At 37.6% G+C, this 24,184-nt stretch overlaps 1 protein-coding gene across 1 annotated transcript in view; it reads left to right on the top strand.

The window, feature by feature from the left end:
- The window catches only part of LOC107556068 (receptor-type tyrosine-protein phosphatase N2-like), a 213,019-nt gene that overhangs the window by 60,345 nt on the left and 128,490 nt on the right, over window positions 1-24,184 (top strand). Inside the window, exons 6-11 of the mRNA XM_016239058.1 lie at window positions 1,750-2,152; window positions 4,411-4,644; window positions 4,788-4,822; window positions 4,914-5,332; window positions 9,728-9,814; window positions 12,730-12,809. Of these exons, the coding sequence (XP_016094544.1) occupies window positions 1,750-2,152; window positions 4,411-4,644; window positions 4,788-4,822; window positions 4,914-5,332; window positions 9,728-9,814; window positions 12,730-12,809 (1,258 nt within the window). The remainder of the gene's footprint in view (window positions 1-1,749; window positions 2,153-4,410; window positions 4,645-4,787; window positions 4,823-4,913; window positions 5,333-9,727; window positions 9,815-12,729; window positions 12,810-24,184) is intronic.

Below are 24,184 nucleotides of genomic sequence, written 5' to 3'. Positions count from 1 at the left end.
TCTGGACACTGGGGGGGGTTGAGGGGGGGCCCCCCCCCCCCACATGATTGTAAAGCGCTTTGGATGTACAACAATACACAATAAAAAAGCGCTATATAAATACATCATTCATTCATCATTCATCATTCATTCATTCATGGTAACCGATGGCACTCGTGGAGTTAGAAAACAAAGTTCTTTTTATGACCAGCAGGGTTACTTGTAATGTAGCCTAAATGCAAAAAAAAAAAAAAGGCACGAGACGGCTGTTTCTGTCAATGGTAAGTTTTAATTTTAAATTGTGATAGCCTACTACCTTAACGTAAGAAAAGTAGACTGTAGGCTGTGTTTATATGTTTTGCCACTTGCTTGAGCATCTTAATATATAAACTTAATATATAAATCAGTACAGAAGTAAAATGCATTTAATAATATTGCGCTCAGGGCCACAAATATTTGGACAAATGTGCCACAAAAGTGCCACAAATACTACCTAAACAAAATACTGATTTTGTGCACTTTATTTACTGTATCAAAATTTAAATTGGCCTTTGAACTTAGCTTTATTGCATGGCAAAAAAAAGTGTTACCTTGCCAAAGCACTGACAGAGCCCACTGATCTAATGGCATTGTTGAGCGCTCCAAATGCAAACTTTGCATGCAACAATCAGGCAGCAATTGACAGCACTCTGATCTAGTGGCATACAGGCATCGTCAGATTGACAGTACTCTAGCCCAATAATGTTGGGGGATCCAGTGGGGGCGGCAGTCATATTTCAGGGTGACCGTGCCACTCTGCCGCGGATCATAGTGCATTGAGCACACTAAATAAAGCACACTGAGCCAGTGCTGCTTCTGCACCGCACACGGACTGCACTGCAAACGGATCCTCGCTTAATTTCATTCACTCTTTGCTGATATATAGCACTCAACTGCCATGCACATGATAGGGATTTGAGAATCAGTGAAGACATCAGCGATTTCAAAGTCGACAGTGCTGGAGTCGACTCCGACTCTAGGGGGCTATTCAGAGTCGAGGAATTGACTCTTTTGGAGTCGACTCCACATCCCTACCCTGTAGAAATCAAATACTTTAATGGTTGCGGACGAAATAGCTCAACACGAGAGCTAATCCAAATGGAACATGTGAAATAAAACGTCATCATGTTTGAAAGAAGAGTGGCTTGATTAAGTGCTGGAAATAGCGGATGATGAGCACAGAACATTAACAAAAAGACATTTACAGTTACATACAGGTGTAGTAGTGTGCAAATTCTACTACATGGGTGTGTTTTATATAACTGTAAAAGAATTCACATGTTCATGTTTTTTTTTTTATATTTGTTTATTATATTATATTTATTATATTATATTATAAGCCTAATAAATAATTGACCCGAAAAAGGGAATTCATGAGCAATAACTGCTTCATTTTTCATGTTATATTATATTATAGTGTTATAAAGAATTTAACTGTTCTGTGTAAGACTTTTTAAATTATTTTTTAATTGAATTTCTTGGTAACAGCACTGTAAAAAATCAGGTAACCTAAAATGTGCATCATTTAGTTACATCAAAGCTCAAATCAAAGTTCAGGTGGCTGAAATGTCTGCCCAATAGAGAAAAGTTTTGCTCGGCAAGAAAAAATTAGAGGGAACATTAACCATATGTATATTATAGGTTTGGTAAGAGGAATGTTTCTGTTTTGCATGCCAAATTCTTTGTTTATTTATTTATTTTTTTACATATTTATTTATTCTTCTACCATAGTACAAGGGAGATGGGCCCCGCAATCAAAAGGGTGTAATTCAGCTCAAAGAGAAGACCCCCTTGCCCCACATCATCTTCCTACAAGGCCAACCTGATCTCCCGGCCATTGTGGAACAGCCTCCCCCAGGTCGATCATACTTCACTGGTTTTGTGCAGGATCGTACTGGAGTCCCTCTTGCTGAGCTTCAGCAGTATCAAGCTGGGCCCATGAGAGCACAAGATCCTGGTAAAGGTCAATCACAGGGAAAGGTGCATTACTCCAGCCTTCAGCGCACATCTGCTACCAAAATAGAAAAACTGCCAGGAGCTTCCAAGCAACCTCCAAAGCCCCAAATCAAAAAATTGTTTTTCAAATCTTCAACAAGCAACCCTGCTTACAAGGAGGCCCTCAGTTCAGTAGATGGTGAGCTAATCCTTCTTATTTATATATGTGTGTGTGTGTGTGTGTGTGTATATATATATATATATATATATATACACACACACACACACACACACACACACACACACACATATATATATATATATAATTATGTGTGTGTGTATATACAGCTCTGGAAAAAAATGAGACCTCTGCAAAATTATCAGTTACTCTGGTTTTACTATTTATAGGTATGTGTTTGAGTAAAATGAACATGGTCTGTTTTATTCTATAAACTACTGACAAAATTTCTCCCAAATTCCAAATGAACATATTGTAATTTAGAGCATTTATTTGCAGAAAATGACAACTGGTCAAAATAACAAAAAATATGCTTTTTCAGACCTCAAATAATGAAAATAAATAATGTTTTCAGACCTCAATAATGCAAAGAAAACAAGTTAATATGCATTTTTAAACAACACGGTACTACTGTTTTAACTTAGGAAGAGTTCAGTATTTGGTGGAATAACCCTGATTTTCGATCACAACTTTCATGCGTCTTGGCATGCTTTCCACCAGTCTTTCACATTGCTGTTGGGTAACTTTATGCCACTCATGCAGAAATTCAAGCAGCTTGTTTTTGTTTGATGGCTTGTGACCATCCATCTTCCTCTTGGATCACATTCCAGAGGTTTTCAATGGGGTTCATGTCTGGAGATTGGGCTGGCCATGACAGGCTCTTGATCTGGTGGTCCTCCATCCACACCTCGAATGACCTGGCTGTGTGGCATTGTCTAGCTGGAAAAAAACAGTTCTCAGAGTTGGGGAACATTGTCAGAGCAGAAGGAAGCAAGTTTTTTTTTTTCAGGACAATTTTGTACGTGGCTTGATTCATGCGACCTTCATAAAGACGAATGTGCCCCGATTCCAGCCTTGCTGAAGCACCCCCAGATCACCGATCCTCCACCAAATTTCACAGTGGGTGTGAGACACTGTGGCTTGTAGGCCAAGTCTCCGTATAACCATTAGATGACCAGGTGTTGGGCAAAGCTGAAAATTAGACTCATCAGAGAATGTCCAATCCTTATGGTCTGGTTCAGCCTGGCTCTTCTTTGCTTATCACTGATGAAGGGCTTTCTTCAAGCTCTAAACAACTTCAGCTCTGCTTTCAAACCGTCCTCACCGTGCACTTCACCCCACCTGCGGTTTGCCATTCTTTTTGTATGTCACTTTATGCTATCCTACAGTTGTTGAGTGACATTCAAATGAGTTGGCGGTCATCCCGGTCAGTGGAGAGTGTTTTTCATCTCTGCCGGTCTGTAGCTTTGTTTTCCCCAATGTCTGCAGCTTGACCTTGTTCTTAAGAATTGCTGTCTTTGAAATTTTAAGGATGGACGCAACCTGACACTCACTGTATCCCTCTGCCAGTAAAGCCAGAATTTTAAACCCTTCTTTTCCTCACCAAAAAATGGGCATGGTCAATCATTATTATTTGATTCCAATTACTTTTGAGGTACTACTAGCACTGTTTTTGCCATCCAGCTGGTCCTATTAAAAGAGGATATTCATGACCACAGCAGTGGTTCTTATACTTTTCCTCGTTAAATAAGATTTGGTTGAGGTGATTACCTAATCGGTACTTCATTAAGCAGAGTGAGGTATGCCCTTGGTTTGGAATTCAACAGACACTGGAATGGAATAGCTGCCATACATGTAGAGATGCTGATTTAAGAAAATATTGGAGTGGTCTTTTCGAGTGGTATTTTTTCCAGAGCTGTATGTTGTATATTTACATAAATATTGTTATATGCATTAAAAAAGGAAGCCAGGAAAAACAAATAAAGAATTCAGTTCTCATATTATGTTCAGTCAAACTCATTTTATGCATTGGTTGTGATGGGTATTTGCATTATAATTATCCATGTTCAGAATCAGTCTGAAGTGACTGAGGAAACATTAATATCATTATGATAATTTGTACCTCAAAATAATAATAAAAAAAACAATTATTAAATTATAAAGTATAAATTTACCTTAATTGAGAAAGGTACTGAGGTAGAGATGAGAAACACAGTTTGGCTCCAAATACTTATGTCAGGTGAATTAAGCATAATGTGGCAAGCAATTATTCCATTTATTGGATTGCACACGAACACTGACAGTTCCATGATGAGTTTGCTCTTATACTTTTTTTAATCAAATAGGGGTCATAGCAGGGTGGTTCTTGTACACTTGCAAAATACTTTACCAGATTATATCCTTCTATCCTTTTCTATCCTTGCCTCTGTTTCTCTCAGAGAAGTTCATTGATGGAGTGGTTAACCAGCTCGGACGTCAGAGCGTCAGTGTGGATACTTTGACCCCAAAGGACCTGGACAAGCTCTCCAGGGTCATCATCCAGGCCCTGCAGATGGTGAATGGAGTGGAAGGGGTCAAAGGTAGAGAAGCCACACAGGATGAAGTGGAGGCAAAGAGAGAGCCCAGTCAATGGTTACATCAGATGGAGAAAGTAGATGACACCACACATAAAGGTAGTAACCCCTTAACAAAGATAAATATTTGATTAGTTCCTGGTTACACATGCTTTAAAACCCCAATTACAGGCCTTCAGTAGAACAATTTTTGATCAATCAAAAGCCATGATCTTTACCATAATTTAAAATTCTGTTTACAGAAGCAGAAGATACTGCCCTTAAATATGATGACGAGGTAATATATGGAAATACACAGGGCCATGTGACTCATGATATATCTTTGTGATAAAGTCAATAGAATTCCCAGTTTAATTTTTTATTTCCAGGACAAAGGTTTTATCAGCCAGCTGCTGGAGTTCCTGGATAATAACTCTGGCCCTGGATCTGTGCATCTTTCCCAAGCAGAAGAGCCTTTTCTGGGGTACGTCGACCAGCCAAATGCCGGAAGCCCGTTGAGGGCTAGTTTGGAGAATGTCCAGAGCCGGACAACACAAACAGAACTGGACCTGATGAGGAAGAAAATGGAACATGACACTTTGGAGACCGAGCCACTGGTGGACGCTGAGGTACAACAGTGGATGCATGGTTCTCCGGAAGTGAAACCAGAGGTTCAACCAGGAAAAGAGCCACAAAACAAATCCATGGAGAAAGAGGAGGTGGAAAAGAAGGGTGTGAGAGTGGAAGTGAATGTTGCAGCGTATTCAAGTCCACATGATGGAGACTTTGGCTACATTATTACTGAAGAGTAAGTATATATTGTATAGAAACACTTACATAGACTGTCATGATGAGGAACAAGATGTTTGCACTCATGAAGGGCACATGAATCTATAGTATGCTTTTGAAAGAAGTCTCTGATGCTCACCAAGGCTGCATTTATTTTATTAAAAATATAGTAAAAACAGTAATATTGTGAAATATATTATTATGGGTTAAAATAACTTTTTAATTTGATCATATTTTAAAATGTAATGTATTCCTGTGATGGAAAAGCTGAATTTTCAGCAGACATTACTTCTGTCTTCAGTGTCACACAATCCTTCAGAAATCACTCTAATATGCTGATTTAGCACTCAAGAAACATTTCTTATCACTGTTGAAAACCAGTTTGCTGCTTAATATTTTTGTGGAAACTGTGATATACTATTTTCAAGATTCTTTGCTGAATGTACAGTATAAAAGATTTTATTTGAAATGGAAATCTTTTGTAAGATCATAAATGTCTTTGTCACTTTTGATCAATTTAATGCAGCTTTGCTCAATAAAAGTATTAATTTACATATGAGGCAACATTTTAATCACAGGATCAGTGTATGTTTTATAGAAATTGTAGGTAAATTTATCTAACAATGGTAATAAGGAGTCATCTGGTTTTATGCATCATATTTTCTTTTGTCATTCAGTGTTCATGCTCAGTTTATGTTACTGCATTCCATATTGCAATTTATTTGGTTTCCCTCAGTCGTCCTCTGTGTGTATATTAGTGTTAGTGTGTAAATGGTTGTGTGTGTTGTGTACATTTCTCAAAGCGAAAGATGTTGGCATCCACAGCCACTGCATCTCCAATAACTTGATTTATCTCACAGAGGCTCACTTACTGCAGTCCCATTTAACTAGGAGTACCTGAAAACACACAGACATATTCTCAAAAAGGAGATTTAAAAGTGTGTAAGTGTGTATTGGAAGGCAGTGGTAGGCGTGAAAAAGCATCAGGAAAACAGTTGCACTCTAGCATCTTCTAATTCTCACTTTCTTTCTCATGTGTGTGAATACTTTTCCATTTGGATGCATATCATTCTTCAGGCTTGTGTGCAAGTTGCTTTGTGTGTTTGCACGTGTGCTGATGTGTGAGTAAATGTGTGTGTTTTAACTCGGGCTGGCGTGGCCATATCATAAAGACATCACACTTCACAGGGATTCCATTTACACCTTATTGTTTGCCTCATTGCTGGAAAATACAGGTGATTTATCAAAGCATACAAGCCACCTGTGTCCTATCCCCTATGCGTTTTTTTATGCACTCTCTGCTCTCTGTATACCTCCTGTGAGCTGTGTTCAGTATTGTTTCTGTTATGGCATTCATCTAGCACCACCCAGATCTGCATAGTTGAATTTTAAATGTTCTCATATTGATGACAGACCTCATTTTTATCTATTTTATATTAAGTGCTGGTGTTGCAAGGCATATTTTAAATATTAATTGTTATATTTTGCAGATTTGGTCATGTTCATCCTAGAACAATTGTGTTAATTTCTGCAATCTCAAGGATGAGAACCTTTGTTGTAGCCCTAAATATAAAAATTTTGTTGTGTAAGTGTAACTACGCTTCATACCTTAAATCGAGCAGAACAAAGGTACTACAGTATGTACTGTTTTTTAAATAATTAGATTTTTGCCTGACAGACAATAAAACGGGTGGAAAAAAAACATCTTATAGACTTAAAGTGAAAGAGACCTGAGCCAGATCAGAATATCAGAGACTTATGATTTTTTATTTATTTATTTTATTGCCAATGATCAACCACCTACACTGTCAGAAAAAAAGGTGCAGAGGCTTTCCATGGGGATTTGAAAGGGTACTGACCTGATACGTACCATTTAGGTACTAACTAGGGGTGCTCCGATCAGGATTTTTGAGGCCGATCACAGAAAGCAGTATCTGCCGAAACCGATCACCGATACCAATCTTTTTAAAGCCTTCTTTTTATCATTTATAACTATATATAGTGATACTCCAATCAGGATTTTTAGACATTTATTCAGGGCCTGAAAATAGGGGGAATTCCCCTCTTAGGTGTCTCTTGTGAGAGGGGAAGCAGCTTTCACACAGGAGTCCACTACTGATCCATGGCTGTTTACCACAAACACAACATATATCCATTATTTTGATTTCAAATCCAAACATTGTCACTGAAAATGCTTTTTCAGCATTGCAATTCCTTTTTTACACAGTACAGTAAAACAGTCTTTAACAGACATTTTTAAACACAATAAATATAAACAACACATTATTCAATGCTTTTTACTTTTGCATTTACTTCTAGATTTATATATTAAGTTGCTCAAGCAAGTGGCAAAACATTTAAACTACTTTTCTTACGTTTTCACAAACGTACCATTGACAGAAATAGTCAGCTCTACTGCCTTTCCTTTTTTTATTTAAATCTTTATTACAAGCAATCCTGCCATTCATAAAGAACTTTGTTTTCCTACCTCCACGAGTGCCATCTATTATTGCCTTGTTTATCTAAAAGTGCTCTTCCCCTTTAAACTGAGCCAAAAAGCCATATGTGTTGACTGTGAAACACAGTAGACTTCAATAATATACATTTATGGTTAATTGCTACATTTTCGTGTCAATCCATGTTCATATTTACTGAAAACAATGCGCTGTTACTTTAATTCTTCGCTTGCAGCACAGCAAGGTGCGGAAACGATCTCTGCACTGCTGCATACGCACCTCTCGTGGAATGCATTGCCGGACCGCAACCGTATGCAGTGAACGCTTTAATCCGTAAACATGAGCGCGGAAAAAATACGCACAGCAAACTGAGTAATGTGAACCTGGCGTCATGTGTGTGCGCTGCGAGTGTGCATGAGCGCACGGTCTTCAGGAGAGTGCGCGAGCGCTGAATGGTTAAAGTCACCATGAAATCAAAATTGAAAATTCTTATTTTTTTAATGGAATACTGTAGTGTTTATTATAAATAATTTATCCGTTCGCAATTTTTTTAAAATTCATGTGCCCTTGTAATCTTTAATCAAAAACGTTAACCTCCCCTCCCCCTCAAAACGGCTCATCTTCTCTTCCGGACACGAGCTATGGATCAAGGGCGGATTAACCTCCCCTCCCCCTCAAAACGGCTCATCTTCTCTTCCGGACACGAGCTATAGATCAAGGGCGGAGCTGGGATAAACGACAGGGGGAAAAGATGAAGCTGATGCTTCACTTTATAGCACTGACACCAGTCATGAGGGAGTACGTTACCCCTAAACATTGAAAAGATATTACGACAACATTACTCTTAGGACATTGCAAACAAATTTTTTTTTCATGAATATGACTTAACCTGATGGAGGACGCGCTCAGTCATTCAGGCAGTCTCTCTCTCTCTCTCTCTCTCTCTCATGCACGCCGCTCTGTTTAGGCATGTTTTGTGTCGTTGATCGTCGTCATCAGTCTTAATAAATAAAACATTTATTCATGTAGGGTGTCGGCTGTGAATCCAGTGGAGAGAAATCCCCCACCACTACATGCAAACTGGCATTCAGATCTGTCTCCATTTTGTTTGCAACGGCCCACCTTCCAACGATCCAATCAATTCCCGAAGGACGAAATCAAGTCCCGCCCTCTCATTTCAGATGCCGTTTCACTCTGATATACGTCACAGTAGAGAAGAAAAGACAATCGCAACTTCCGTTTCATGCTGACTTTAAACACTGGCAAGAATTAAAATCTAATGCAATTTATAAACTTTAGTGACGATGTGACACTGCCTCGATTGTGCAAGTGACAATTCCTATGTCAACTGTGCAGCTCGCTTATAGACAGACGCGATGTGTGGTGATTTGAAGCCATTTGCGTATTTTGAGAGAGAGAGAGAGCGCGCGGTGATTCACTCACGCTGTTTGTGAAGTTACGTCTCACACAAGGTTTTCAAATTACTTTATAAGTTATTAAATGAAGAAATATAGCATTATAATTATTTCACCTGCGCCGGACAGAGACCGAGACTGTGCTGCTGCATGTCATGCCAAACCTCTCACGGCAGCGTCATCAGCTTGAGATCGGTTTTTTGAGATCGGCCTTTTTAGAGACCGCCGATCAAACATCCGAACGTGATCCCAATTCATACACTTTAGATACAAATGTTCAAATACAAATTCAAATACACAAAGGTGTACCTTCTGAAATGGTATTACCCCAGTGGAAGATTTTGTATCTTTTTCCCCCCGAGAGTTTAGCTACTGCATGGCTACACTATAAAAACTACATAGAACATTTTGTAAACCCATAGCAACACCCTGGCAACCACCCACAACACCGTAGCGTTGTAGCACCACATTTTCTTGTGTAAATGTACAGATCTAGCTAATTGTTCTTTCTTTATTTCTCTTCTCCTTTTTGTCCATACCTAGTTCGCTGTCCACTGACCAGGGGCTGAGCCTCATGGAGCTGTTAGCTGAGAGAGTCGGCCTTCATGTAACAGATTTTCTACAGCTCTCGTAAGTGCATGCATGCGCACACACACACATACACACTTGTTGAAGACCGTCTCATGCCGGTCAACACACTAATGGCACTAATGGAACACTCAACCTGTGGTTTTGTTTTGTTTTTCCATTTTGCAGTATAGTTTGGGCTAAGTACTTATTTTCAAGTGACAGCACAGTGATTATGAGTGTGTTCTGAATTCTGTGCATATAAGTTCAAGCTTTATATAAATGGTTCAGAGAGAGGGAGCGAGAGAAAGAATGCATCTCAGTGTGTGTAGGTGTGTGTTATTCTGACCTGCCTGCAGTGGTAAACTTCAGTTCAATTACAGCACATTTTCTGATGATAACCAATGTTCTACAAGTGCACAGATTAAAGGCAGCGTTCTGCTTAATTGTTTGGAATGCAACAAATGCTTTCAGGCACTCTTGTATTTTACTGAGAAATTTGTTGTGGCTACTTTTCACTCACATTTAATAAATGAAGCTTTATATACAAGGATAAAGAAAATACAAATATTAATGCAATTACTAATTTCTTGCACTCTCTCTCTCTCGTCCACACAGCTTTACTTGACTTCTGTTATTAAATGTACAAATACACATTCTCACCCTAACTGGAAAAAAAAAACACAATTGACTTTATTTCTATATTGTTTTTACAAATGAGGATGTTTTGGATGCCCACAGTTGCATTTTTTATTTTCAATTCGGCACACCCTTGTGCAAACGTTTGTACACTCAAATGTGGTGCTGCCATATTTGGGCTTTGCACTGTGTTGCGTCATAAAGAGTCAGAGTAGCACCTCTCTGAACTCCAGACATGACGTAAGGGTTGTACTGTGTGCAGACAGTAGGGGGCACAGAAAAACACATACACACAGTTGTGGATTTGCAAGCAGACAGACTTGTTCTCTTATACACATTGAGACATTAACACATTCATTTACACTAATTCTACCTCTCTTCCATTCTTGCACTCGCTTCTGTATTTTTTTTACAACCCACACATACACACGCGGTCTACCTGTCATCTCCATCCCACACTCTCCCCCATGGTGCAAAAGGAGCCGAACAGAAGCGGTATTGTTACGTTATGGCTTTCCTCCCTCTGTGTACTGGATGTTGGTGGCATTTTACTGATAACTTATCAGCACTTATGCTGTTATAAACGGGAGTCTGGGCCATTGTGTTCATTTAGCTTTAACAGACACTGTTTTCATCCAGAAATTTCCAGAAGCCAAACAGAGGTGTGTGCTCAGGTATAGAGAGGAAAGCATAAGATGCGTGGAAATTGGTGTAGGCAAAGTAAGCGTAAGTGGAGTCATAATGCGTGAATTTTTAGGGGAATTATGTGTTTGTAAAGGTTAAAAAGCAGCATGTATGAGGACATTGGTTGTATAAAAAAAACCCCAAAACAAACAATCACATTATACAGACCTAACTATAAATTATGTATGTTTATTATAAATAAAAATACATTGAAATACAACAGAACTGCACATTACATAATAGACTTAAAATTCTTAGCACCTTAACCATACAGCTTCCTTTTTCAAAACAATTAATCTTATAGATTACTGTTTTTCCTGCTCTGGATATTATTTTCAAAACTTGAAAATTAGTTAACATTGAGCTATGGCTTACGATAATTTTAAATATAATAAGAATAAAATGAGACATGAGAATCTAGAAGCTCTATTATTTTCCAGCAGATATCTGGGAGTCTGTGTGTGTTAATTCTGAGGATGAGAAGTCACCTTTGACTTGCTCTTGCCACCTGCTGACGTGTGAATGGGATTTTGTTCTGGTGACAGATTCATTCCTCCGGTCTTCCACCTCACTCTCTTTTTCTCTTTTATTTTCTCCCCTCTTCTCTTTTTCTATCCCATTTTTCTCTCTATTTGTGACCCTCACTTCACCCTGGTCCACAGCGGGAGTAGCTTCAGAGCTGCATCCCAGATAAATGCATCTGAATGCCTCAGAATCAGGAACCGGGAAGATCCCTTGTTGGACAACTGCGTGTTTGTATATAACCATCCCATTCATAGCTTTAGTCATCTTTAACTGATAAACAGATGTGTTGAGACGAACAGTAGCTCATCTACAGGTCTGTGTTGGTGTCATGGTGGTGTGCCAGTTTGCAGATCCTTCTCTTCCTTTGCCTGAATCTGTGTTTCTGTTCGTGAGGGGATGTTTGACGGTTTGTTTTAACTGTGTCAGTTTTGAATATATTTAGCATTTTTAAAAATCATTTCCATTCCCTTTAAATGAACAATTCACCATGAAATATTATACTTCACAGGATTCTCTGTTAGAATAGATAAATGAATGAGGAGTGCTGCTGGGATCTTACCCAGACATCTGTTTGGCTCAATCACAAATGCCATTTGTACGAAATGCCATCATGCATTTTGCACATTTCTGGATCACCAATTCAAATACGGCAAAAGAGATTCAGATCCAATGGATTGAGTTTGAGAGCATTTTTTAAAGAATGCTTTCTTTTACTTTTTTACTTTTACATTTGGACCTGAATAGTGATGATCCACTAAACATTTTAGACAACTCTTAAGAACATAAGGTTTCCCGTGAGGATTTATTTCATGGGGGAAAAGTTGTCAATTTATGTCAAAAGCAGAGAAGAAAGCTAATGGCACAGATCTGTCATAAGAAAATTAACCACAACGCAATATTCCCTAGTGATCTGCTGTTTAAACTGTGGTATTGCGGTACTGCATTTGACTGCAACTGCAACAATGTATTTTTTAAATGATAAAAGAGTATGTTCATGACTCACAGCTGCAACAGTTTTGCTCATCAAACTCACTGCGTTCTTTTAATCTTTCTCTCCTCTTCTTGTTTTCTTCTCATTGTCTCGTTCTCGCTCTGTCTCTTCCTCCCTCTCTTTTTCTTCTGTCTCTCAGGGTTTTGGGTCCAGCAGTAACCTTTCGAGTGCGCCTCAATGCTCGAAACATCAGCACGGCCCAGCTAGCCAGAGTGGCAGGTACACACAAACACACGTGCACACACACACCACTCGTTCCGCTACTGCATTCTTGTTGCTATTCTGATCATCTCCTGACACATTGGGGAAGAATCCTCTCATAGTGCCACGGCCTTGATTGCAGCATTAGTTATTTTCAAGGTTTAAACCCCCTTTTTACACACAGTTCAAATACGTATGTGCACACACACATGGAAACACACGGAAAAGCAAGAAATCAAACAAAAGTGTATGTACTGTACTGTTTTAGTTTCATTGGGTGTTTCCTTGGTCTTTTGTCTGCTGGTGTTTTGCACCAACGTTTTCTTTTTAGAATGGGCTCTGCAAACTATTAATGTTTTTAATTAAACTTTTCTTGTTGGTTATTTAGCAGGGATATCTTTCTTTGTGGATCATGGTACTCTATATAATTGTTAGGTATTGAACAATACCATAGTTTGAAAAAATTCTGAATTGATGAATTAGCTCCCTTTGAATTTGAATTGGTCCCACCCAGAGAAATTTGAATATCTGAAAGTGGAATTTAGTTAATTCCACTCTGGTACATTTACTCCATAGATTTAAAAAAAATTATAATTTGTATTTTATATATATATATATATATATATATATATATATATATACTGTTGCGTTTTAAACCATATGAGTTTAAACTTCTGATATACGGTTTTCTGAGCTCACACAACCGATGCACACGCACAGAAGTACTTCTGTACAACAGTACAACATTGATGATCATTATGTACGAAGGTTTAGACTTTGGGGTTAAAATATATAAATATTTATATATATATGTATATATATATATGTATGTGTGTGTGTGTGTGTATGCGTATATACTGTATATATACATTTTAATCTTTTAAAAATCAATTTTGAAAGAAATTAATATTTTGAGTAAAAATGTTTCCGTTTCCACAGAAATACACTGTTTTCAACATTGATAATAATAAGAAATGGTTTTTGAGCAGCATATTAGAATGATTCCTGAATGATCATGTGACACTAAAGACTGGGGTAATGACTTCAGAACAATAAATTATATTTCATTTCACAATATTACTCTTTTACTGATTTTTTTTTGATCAAATACATGCAACCTTGTTAAACATAAAAGCATTGTAAATGGTAAAAAAAAAGGCTTTTGAATGGTAGTGTATATTTCTATGACGTTTCTATGACAGTCTATGACTGACATAGTGATCTGTTTGTCTGACTGTTTGTAAGGCCTAAAAAGCCTTTAAACTCTGACTTTAAACTATAAGACAAGGATTTTTCAAGCCAGCATGGTAAGTTCTTATTTTATCGTACAGTATCTATGCTAAGTTAAAATGTACATTTATTAGTTATGCTGTATGAATTTCTTAATTTTATTCCATTTGAATTTAAATTCATTGAATTTGAATTGCAGTTGTGCATCCTGCTTGCTACCTCAATTTCCATTAAATTGCATTATAATAGCATTCTTAATTTAATTCTGAATGCTGCACAACGCTGGCCAATACAGCATGGTACTGACCATGCCAGTTGACCATGACTTTGCTACATTTGTAATTTTAAAACGGTCTATTGCAGTATTGTTTGAAAATTCAACATTGCAGTCAGGAATTGATCACATTTAATTCATTAACTGGAACAGAATAGACTGCAGTCCTGCTTCCCCTTTTCAGTCACTGTTTTAACATTTAACACTCAGGATTTCATATTTGATCTTTAATGCACAAAAGAAAGGGCAAAGAATGAAAGGGGAAAGCAAAAGGAATCTGACATTATAAGGTCTGTATTCCCTTGATCCATCATAATTACTTCTTGGGAAAACAGATTCATGTGAATTTGTCCTATGCCTGTCTGTACTTCCTGACAGATAAGATGAGGTACACAAGGGAAAGATTTCACAGGAGCCTTTGCAAACTGGACCTGAAATACCCAATAGTTTTTTTTAAATGAGGTACTATGGGTATGTGCTGAAATGCTATCACAGTTTGACTTAGTCATTATGGACTTCTTGTTTATTTCTCTGTTTATATCTCCTGCTAAAAAATTTTCATTATCACTCATTGAGATAATGACATGCAGCCAACAAGCCAGTACATGAAGTGCATTTATTATTGTCAGTGTTTTGACCTCGGGAGTAAATGCACTTATTTCAGTTCTACGAATAATGCATGAGTGTATTTGTGGCTTGTTGTTGAAGTCTTTGGACATGTCGTCCTTCTTGACCTGTTTCTGATTAACATTGTGTGAGCAAATGTGTTTGTGCATGTTAAAGCTTGTGCATTAAAGCCTTGGCATCTATGGAAATGCGCCCCAATTTTGTCCAATTGCTGTGGTGTGAATTTCGACTTTTATTTGTGTACCCGCGTCTACGTGAGTGTGTGTATCTCCAGTCTTCCCTCCCTTTGAGAGTCTCTTGTAGCATGTTGAGAGAGTTAATGGCTGGGCTCGTCAGACCCAAATGTCAGACAAAATGTTAAGTCAACATGATCAGCCGCTCTCACACGGCAGAAAAATTATGAAAACCCTGGTGCCTGAATACCAATTTATTACTTTATTTAAACAGAGAGGATCTCTCCTCACACTTTATTACTGCTGTATACACACCGCTGATCGCACCTAATCATTTATTCCAATTTTTGTGCCTTTGACATCACATACACCCCTGAGGTATTTAAGCAGCTTCAAAGTATTTGTGTTCAGTGGAAATATGGTGGAGTGTTGAGGATTATGTTTGGGTTGTAACATGTTAATATGTGTTTATATGTCCATAATCTAAATCTTGGCTTTACCTAAATCTTTCCAGGACCAATGCTTTTACGTTTAAAACAGCAAAACCTGACTTGCTTATTTAACTTATCAAATCCTTACTGCAGTATTCTAAATGATATTAGAAAATTGTGTTATACAGTAGCTTGAATAAATTGATTTTGTGCCTTGTTATATATTCTCTAAAAACCTTAATATATGCTGCATAATTGGCCACCAGCTTAGCAGTCCAATTTTTAGACACGCTGAAAGGCATTAGTCTTTTGTGCATGTAAGGAGCTGTTTTGTAGCTCCACTAAAACCAAATGTACTGTTGACCTAAGCACATTAGAGAACATTAGATCAGCATATTAGGCAGGACATATAACCCACCTCTATTCAGACACTCAAAATGGAGAAGGGTTTCATGGGTATCTTATCTAGTATTCCTCTGGTTCTGCCACAAGCATCAGTCTGTGACAGTAGCTCCCATGTGTTTTGTCTTTGTTGTTGTTTTATGTCATACAAATGTGTCAACTTACATTTAATTCCTGTATTTCCCGTTTGGGGTCAATAAAGTGTGTCTGTCTAAATTTAATAATGTAAGAAGAAGAAAATAAACAACTGAAATTACACAGCAGTTATTGAAAAATTATAGATAAGATATAAAACTGATTGATGAGTGGAAGGTCTATACTAGGTGTCTAAAACATCCTTACAGACTTTACAACAACAGTTCACGTCACTTTTTCACATGATGATTTGTTTCCAATAAATGTTCATTCTCAAATGTATTACATGCATTAACATACATTAACACATACCTTAATAATTATGAATTGTACCAGCCAGTCATATACTCTAACTTTGCTCTCTGTTATTGGGTAAAGCTACACCTATTTATAGAGGATTTGCCATTTTTAGTTCATTGTTATTTAATCATCTGGCCTTTGTTCATACATTATTAATATATCAGAATGCATATACAAAGAGTAAATAATTTATAATTTTAGTTGCAAATAATTCATTTAAGTCTATGCCATATCAAAGACATATATGTCAATCAGTAATTTATCCTAAAGGTTGACCACCCTCAAAATTCCTTGTCCAAATAGATAAATAAAAAATATCGCAAATGTGCATGCCTTTATTGCTGCACTAAGCGATACTTAACATTTTGTCAGGAAGAAATCTTGCTGGATAACATACATTTATATACAGTTTATGCACACAGGATCCATATATGTATACTGATACATTGTATACTAAACCAATGTAGAATATATATGATGAATATAGATATGGCATATAATTTATTAATATCCTCTTATTACTTTGATGCAATGCACTTTTTCAAAAGTCGTTTTGAAGTGTACTGTATGTCAGAGCGGTTCATGACACCTCATTTCTGTAACCATGGCTTCACAAACATGTAACCATTAATTTTCTCTGACAAAAAAATAATCACTTGCTGCCAAGCTATTTCCAGTGGAGGAGCAGCAGTATAGATGGGTCGACTTGTATCCTGTAGGGTCTATGTATATATGGGCAGGGATTTGGTATTCTGATGCAAAGCTGTGCTCAAGTCTTTCAAGCTGCTAGCAGCACAGCAACTAACTGAAGGGCTTTATGGGGGGTCTGGGGTACATTCATTAGGATTGAGGAATTTGCTGTTGTACTCTATTCATCTGGAAAGAAAGCTTTGGACAAAAGACTGGATATGGTAATCCCTGCTTGGTCTCAAAACAAAAGATGAACCCCCTGCTTTATCTGTATGTGTGTTGTGTGTCCTTCACAATCATTTATCGGGCCATTGATTCATCCATAGTGTTGATGAAATGGCACCATAAATTGCACAGTGTAATCTTACAATGTGTCATCTCTCTCTTCATCTCTCAGTCGCTTTCTCTTTTCTTTCTTCCTCCTATCTGTCGGTCACATTTCATTTCTGCTTGTCTCCCACTTCTGCTTCTCCTCACCTTTTGCAGTCCCCAAGTTAATTTATGTGGCTTATTTTGTCTTTATACTTTGTCGTGTGTGTTTGTGTGTGCGTTTGCTCTGTCCTCTTTACTATGTAGTGTTAAAGCCCCCCGACCTTTCCTCTTGACCATAGATGTCATTAAATCTCATCAAACATCAACATTTATAAGGTTTATTACAGGTGGACAGAGGTTAAATGATCTAATGTTTTGTGTAGTGATCTGTGAATTTATTTTGTTGCATATGAAATAATATTTATATTAGTTTTTTATTTTGAGTAATTTGAGCAATATTTTTTTCTTCCTTCCTTCCTTACTTAAAGAAGGAAGATGCCCCCCTGAGAATTAGGACAGAAGGTTGCTGGTGTTTTTATTATTTAGCTTAATAATAACAATTCATGAAGATTATTATTTAATCATTCAATTAATTATATTCTTTTAAAAAAATCTTCATTATTCATCATAATTTAAAGGTTTTTTAAATGGAATCTTTCAATCTGGATTCATAGTATATTGCTATTATGAAATTCTTTCTAATTAAAAACACAGGAAAAATATGTGATGTATATAATTACATATAATAATTCATATGTGTTTCTTTGACTGGTTATTTGATTTGTCTTTGATTATTAGTTAAATAATAACAATAACTAAACTGTCAAAATGCCTAATGGTTAGAGAGTCGGACTCGTAACCCAAAGGTTGTGGGTTCGAGTCTCGTACCAGCAGGGATTGTAGGTGGGGGGAGTGAATGTACAGCGCTCTCTCCCACCTTCAATACCACGACTGAGGTGCCCTTGAGCAAAGCACCGAACCCCCAACTGCTCCCCGGGCGCCACAGCATAAATGGCTGCCCACTGCTCCAGGTGTGTGTTCACGGTGTGTGTGTGTTCACTGCTGTGTGTGCACTTTGGATGGGATAAATGCAGAGCACTAATTCCGAGTATGGGTCACCATACTTGGCCACGTGTCACATCACTTCCACTAAATTAATGGCACCTCAACTGTTTAGTTGAATTTAGTTTTTTTGTTTGTTTGTTTGTCTGCCTCCTTTTTGTTGCATTCAGCCACAGATGTTCCAACAAGATGACTGCAACCTTGCATATTCACAAACATCATATATACACACATATATTCTGTTCATTTATGACATCCTGAAAAATGCTCTCAAGAGAACGGCAAGTTACAGTTTCAAGAAGGGGCATTCTGCATCATCATTTGTCTTTTGGGTGAGATTTCATTAAAGTGTGTTGTACACTGGTGCATTTTTTATGATGCTCTGATCAGACGATATTAAACTCATAATGCTGCATATCAATCACGAGAGAAAATGGTCTCATCTAAATTCATATGCTGAAAGGGAGCATGCGACAGAGGAAAAGGCTTTTTTGATAAAACACAATGCATTGTGCTTCAGCCACTTTAAAGTGAAATGTGTGTGTGTGTGTGAGAGGTAGTGTTTTTTGTATGTGGATGTGCTCTTTTGGAGAAACTGCTTCAGTCTCAGTGTTTCAGTGTAGTTGCTATATATGACAAAACAAGCCCAGGGACACATTAATGTGAGGCACATTCTGCCTTTGTAGATTTTAGGGATGTGCCATATGGTGGGCATATCAATGTAGGCCAATATTTGTGACGTTTTAATGTTATCTTATCAAGTCGATAAAATAGGCTAATATATTTAAGCTGAATTGTAGTCATATGATCATGGGACCCCACAGTATTTCTAGTTATCCTATGATGTTAAACAACAATAAAATTAAATGTTTACTCAGAGCCTGTAAAGACTTTATTTTTTATTCATGGCAAAAAAACACATTGTTTCTTTATATATATAAAACAAATATGTTATATTTGAGAAAGTTGTATTTTGCCTTTTATTAAAGAAACTTGGACATGTATATAGTTTTAAAATTAGAAGTAGTTTTCCACTGTGCTATAGTGTCATTTTCCACTATAATTCTATAAATAATGCTGTTTTTGTGTCACGGAATGTATTTTTAAGAGTTTATTAGGCAAGAACGTTTAGACTTCAAATTTGGGGGCTTGTTGTTTGTCATTTCTCCGATCACAAATGCAGACATGGTTTTATTTTTACGCTGCGCGATGCAACGCAATGCGTAAAAAGACAGTATAAATCATTATAATCCATAATTATGTCCCCACTGGATGCAACGAATGCCTCGTTTATAATGGGTTTTCATGTTTTTGAATCATCACTCCGGCCTGACAGGGCATCATCACAATATGGTGAGGAGCGTAACATTTCCGTCTCACGCTTGAGGTATTCGGCCAATCACAACGCACTGGATAGCTGGCCAATCACAGCGCACCTCGCTTTTTCAGACCGATGAGCTTTGTAAAAATCGACACGTTTCAGAAAGGCGAATTTTTTTAACCTTAAACCGCATAACACATTTCATTACACCAAATACACAAAATACTGTTCTTTTTAGCAGCATCATATGACCCCTTTAATAAAGATTGAATTAGAAATGTATCGCCATTTGCACAGGTACATTACAGTACAAGTACATTAACATCTATTTGAAAATTAGCTTTGACGTTTTCGAAAATGTGAACTCCAGGAAGTCAGCGGCCGTTCAGCACTCATGAACCTGCCGAGAGCAGCCTTACCTCAGCCAGATCTTCTGGAACTTGCCACTGGCTCTGATGTCTATATAGTGATTAAACATGAGATATAATATGTTTTGGGTAAATCTTATGGGCAGTCTTTGGTCTCATATATTATTTGTTCCAGTGCAAACTGTTTTGGCTGAGGGCAAAGTCTTATAACGTTATATTTTATATATCTTTAATGCTGTATATGAAAGTGCCTTTGTACTTTTGACTGAATTGCCTAGAAACTTTTATCATGGCTGTTGTTGTTGTTTTTATATTATTATTCAATAAATAATATTTTATATTAATAATAGTAGTAATTAATAGTATTTAGTATTGGGAAACGTGTGTGTGTGTTCGTGATTTGTATCCGTGGAAGGAAGTAGTTCTCACAAAAGAGGGTTTTTAAAGACAGTCATTTGTCTCTTTTTTTTATTTACACACTTCTGCTGTCGAACTGTTGTATAAATGCAATATCACCCTCGTAGCCATGCATTATGGCTTTATATGAGCACGCTGTGATACGGCTGATTTACAGCCCTGCTGATATACAGCCATATCGCACTGCTACTCGTGTGAAGTTGCTCATGCACGCACACACACACACACACACACACACATATATATATATATAAAACATTTTTTTTTTTTTGGTGTGTGAGAGAGTGGGTATGAGGGTGTTTCAAGCTAGTGGGTGGAGAGATGACCACTCTTTGTCTGGCCTTTCATATCTGTTGGGTAGATCTTGGGGTCTCCAAGGGGTTGACCCCAGTGTTCCTCCCAGGCCATGAGAACCCTGAATAGGTCAGAGTCTGGACAGGTTAGGACAGATGGAACAAGGAACCCTGATGGTCATGTCCCACCGGGAAAACAATCAGAGCCACTGTCAAAGCCTGCTACCACAGCAGAAATATAGAAATAGACAGGGATAGCAGTTCAGGTAAACAGATAAAAAGAGAAATAAGAAAAAATGTGACAAGTGTGCCAAAAGGAAAAATATACTAAAGGTTAGACAGAGTAAGAGGAATCGTACCCTGAATTGCTATCGTGTCATAGGTCATGACCTTCTAGAACAATAATGGCCGTGCTCTCACTTAACATAGGTCAGAGTGACAGTTTGCGACAGCCTCATTTATTCCTCTCTTTATCTTCCTCTTCCTTGCCCCTCAGTTCGCTTTGAGGAAGTTAAACTGAGTCGGCGTCTATTTAAGAGTCTGGTTACTTCATCTGATTTGTACTCCCTCAGTCTCATGTTGTCTTTATTTTTGCTGACATTTCTTCACATCCGTCCACATATCTGACATCTCTGCCATGTTTACATCCTCTCCCACTCATCCCTTTCTCTCTTGCACTGTCTATCTCTCTTTCTTTCTCTCTCTGTAATTGCAGTGGCGTGGTGCAGGGGCTGCTCGTCTGCGCTTCAGCTGGGCAGATTAGCATAGATCTCCCACGCAGACACAGTTGACCTTCACTCCACCAAACACTTGTCAAAATGCCAGCCATAATTACCCTGGCCTCTCCAGTTAAGTAATGGCTTGCATATACCTGACTCACTCTTTGCTACCAATTGGATGTGAAATATATTTGAATATGTGTATGTGTGTGTGCAGTGAGATTATTGTGTGTGTGTGTTGAACTGTATCTTCTCACTGGTCCTTTGAGCATTTTACAAGGGCTGTATGAATTTTCACCACAAGTGTACAATAATTCATATCTCATCAGCATTTGACAAACCACTAGCATTTCCTTAAGGATTTCGATTGACTTAGCTATTTATTTAATTGTCAGTGTCACAGATCATTTAATACAGATCATTGATATTAAAGGGGTCATATGATGCTTTTTTAAAGATCATTATTTGGTGTATTTGGTGTAACAGAATATGTTGACATGCTTTAATGTTCAAAAAACACATTATTTTTCAAATACTGTACATTATTGTAGGTCCTCTATGCCCCGCCTTCCTCAAACGCTTTGTTTTCTACAAAGTCCCTCCTTCCAACAAGCGCAGTCTGCTCTGATTGGCCAGCTGACCCAGTGCATTGTGATTGGCCGAACACCGCAAGCACTCGTCGGCAATGTACGCCCCTTACCATAATCGCGAGCTTCATCTTTCAAAATAAATGTAAAGACAGAGCCCGAAAGGGGAACAGAGTCGCGTGACAGACACAGTGATGAAGCTGGTATGTGTTTGCAGTACACAAGCCACGGTTAAGACAGCTGACTCCACTGTGATGTGACCCCGTCTCTCTCTCTCTCTCGCTCTCTCTCTCAATTTCAATTTCAATTTAAGAGTGCTTTATTGGCATGACAAATAGAAAATAAATGATAAAAATGACTGCTTACAAATAGTACACATGTATTAACAGAATGAAAAAGAATAATAATAATAGTAATAATAATAATAATATAAAAAGTATTAAGCATGTAGTGCATCAACACTAACTGCGGTTTCTGAAACCACGCTGTAGCGTCTGGACCACTCAAACACACAATATATATTTTGTTAGCTAGATTTCACAAATACTCTGTAACACCCCAGGACGCCGAACAGGACCCTGGTTTCATGGTAACCCGATACATTTACAACCTTGTGGAATGCGAGCAGACTCTCAGCTGCATTCTCCAGAAGCAAGAGGCACAAATGCACAGTAGAAATTGACTTTTCTACTAATTAATTCATAGGAAAACCTTTCTTTGAATGAACACACATATTCTTCAGACCATTGTGTATATTATTGCTGTTTTGTATTAATTTGTTGTATTATAGACTATTTTTATCCATGCTTACGATAAACCACTCATTCATATAACCTTACATATACCTTGTTTAGTATCTATGAATTCGCCTTCTGATGATCTAAACAAGAATGTATATTATATGTTGGTACATAGGCAATATATTAGTGCCCTGAGAACCTTTAGTATTTTCGATTCAAGTTCCAGATACTAAAGTACCATGTTTCCACACAAAGAGTCATAAACTCCACAGTATCTCAAAACTCCCACTTGGGATTCCGGCCTTCCTCATTGGATAAGCCCATCTCGAGAGGCGGGGATCTTCTCTGACCTTAAAGCTGACACACCATGTGACCCGCCCAGTCGGTGGTTCAGTCAGAGGCTAAGATGAAGATGTGAGAAAACGCTGCAGGATACCAAGGCATTGTGCCAGGCCTTTCGGCCTTGACTTTTCCATTCACCAAAGATTCTCTGACTCAAACTGGTTCTTTTCATCAACTAATTTCAGCAAGATCTTGGGCCTTAAGATTGCATCAGGAATCTCTTTCAGACAGCCGAGACTCGCAAGTATCAAACTTAGTCTTATTAATTGATACATTAAGTATCAGTTACACCTTTTTACAAAGGTGTGTTTGAACTCAGAATCTGACGTATCACTCAGGCTTAGATCTGTTGAATATGCAAATGGTTCCATAAATGTAATTCCTTATGTCTCTTTCTGTACTGAGCTAAACTTTAACCCTCTCCTATACCAACTGTATGTGTGTGTGTGTATATGTATGTTAGACCAGTTTATGTGTTTATGTAGGATGTTAGACCAGTTTATGTGTTTATGTAGGATGTTAGACCAGTTTATGTGTTTATGTAGGATGTTAGACCAGTTTATGTGTTTATGTAGGATGTTAGACCAGTTTATGTGTTTATGTAGGATGTTAGACCAGTTTATGTGTTTATGTAGGATGTTAGACCAGTTTATGTGTTTATGTAGTATGTTAGACTAGTTTAAGTGTTTATGTAGTTAATAAAACCTTACTTGTATCACACTTGACGTGTTCATTGTTTGCTCATAACCGGAGTCACTAATCATAAAGATTTACACTACAAGCTTTGTAGAATTGTACAGTAAGAAAGTTATTTCCCTTAACCAGGAAATTAACGTTCTTAGAATTGACAAGACAGTTGACCCTGAGAGGTCAGCTAAATATCTACAGCGGATCTAAAATATGAATAGTTAATTATAACTAGTTATGGTTAATTATTCATATTTCCTGTCATGAGCTGATTCGTTACAAT

Source organism: Sinocyclocheilus grahami, unplaced genomic scaffold (genome assembly GCF_001515645.1).
Source record: "Sinocyclocheilus grahami isolate Dianchi unplaced genomic scaffold, SAMN03320097.WGS_v1.1 scaffold554.1, whole genome shotgun sequence".
Lineage (NCBI taxonomy): Eukaryota > Metazoa > Chordata > Actinopteri > Cypriniformes > Cyprinidae > Sinocyclocheilus > Sinocyclocheilus grahami.
The sequence above is the reverse complement of the archived record's forward strand: the minus strand, read 5'-3'. Positions and strand labels throughout refer to the sequence as shown.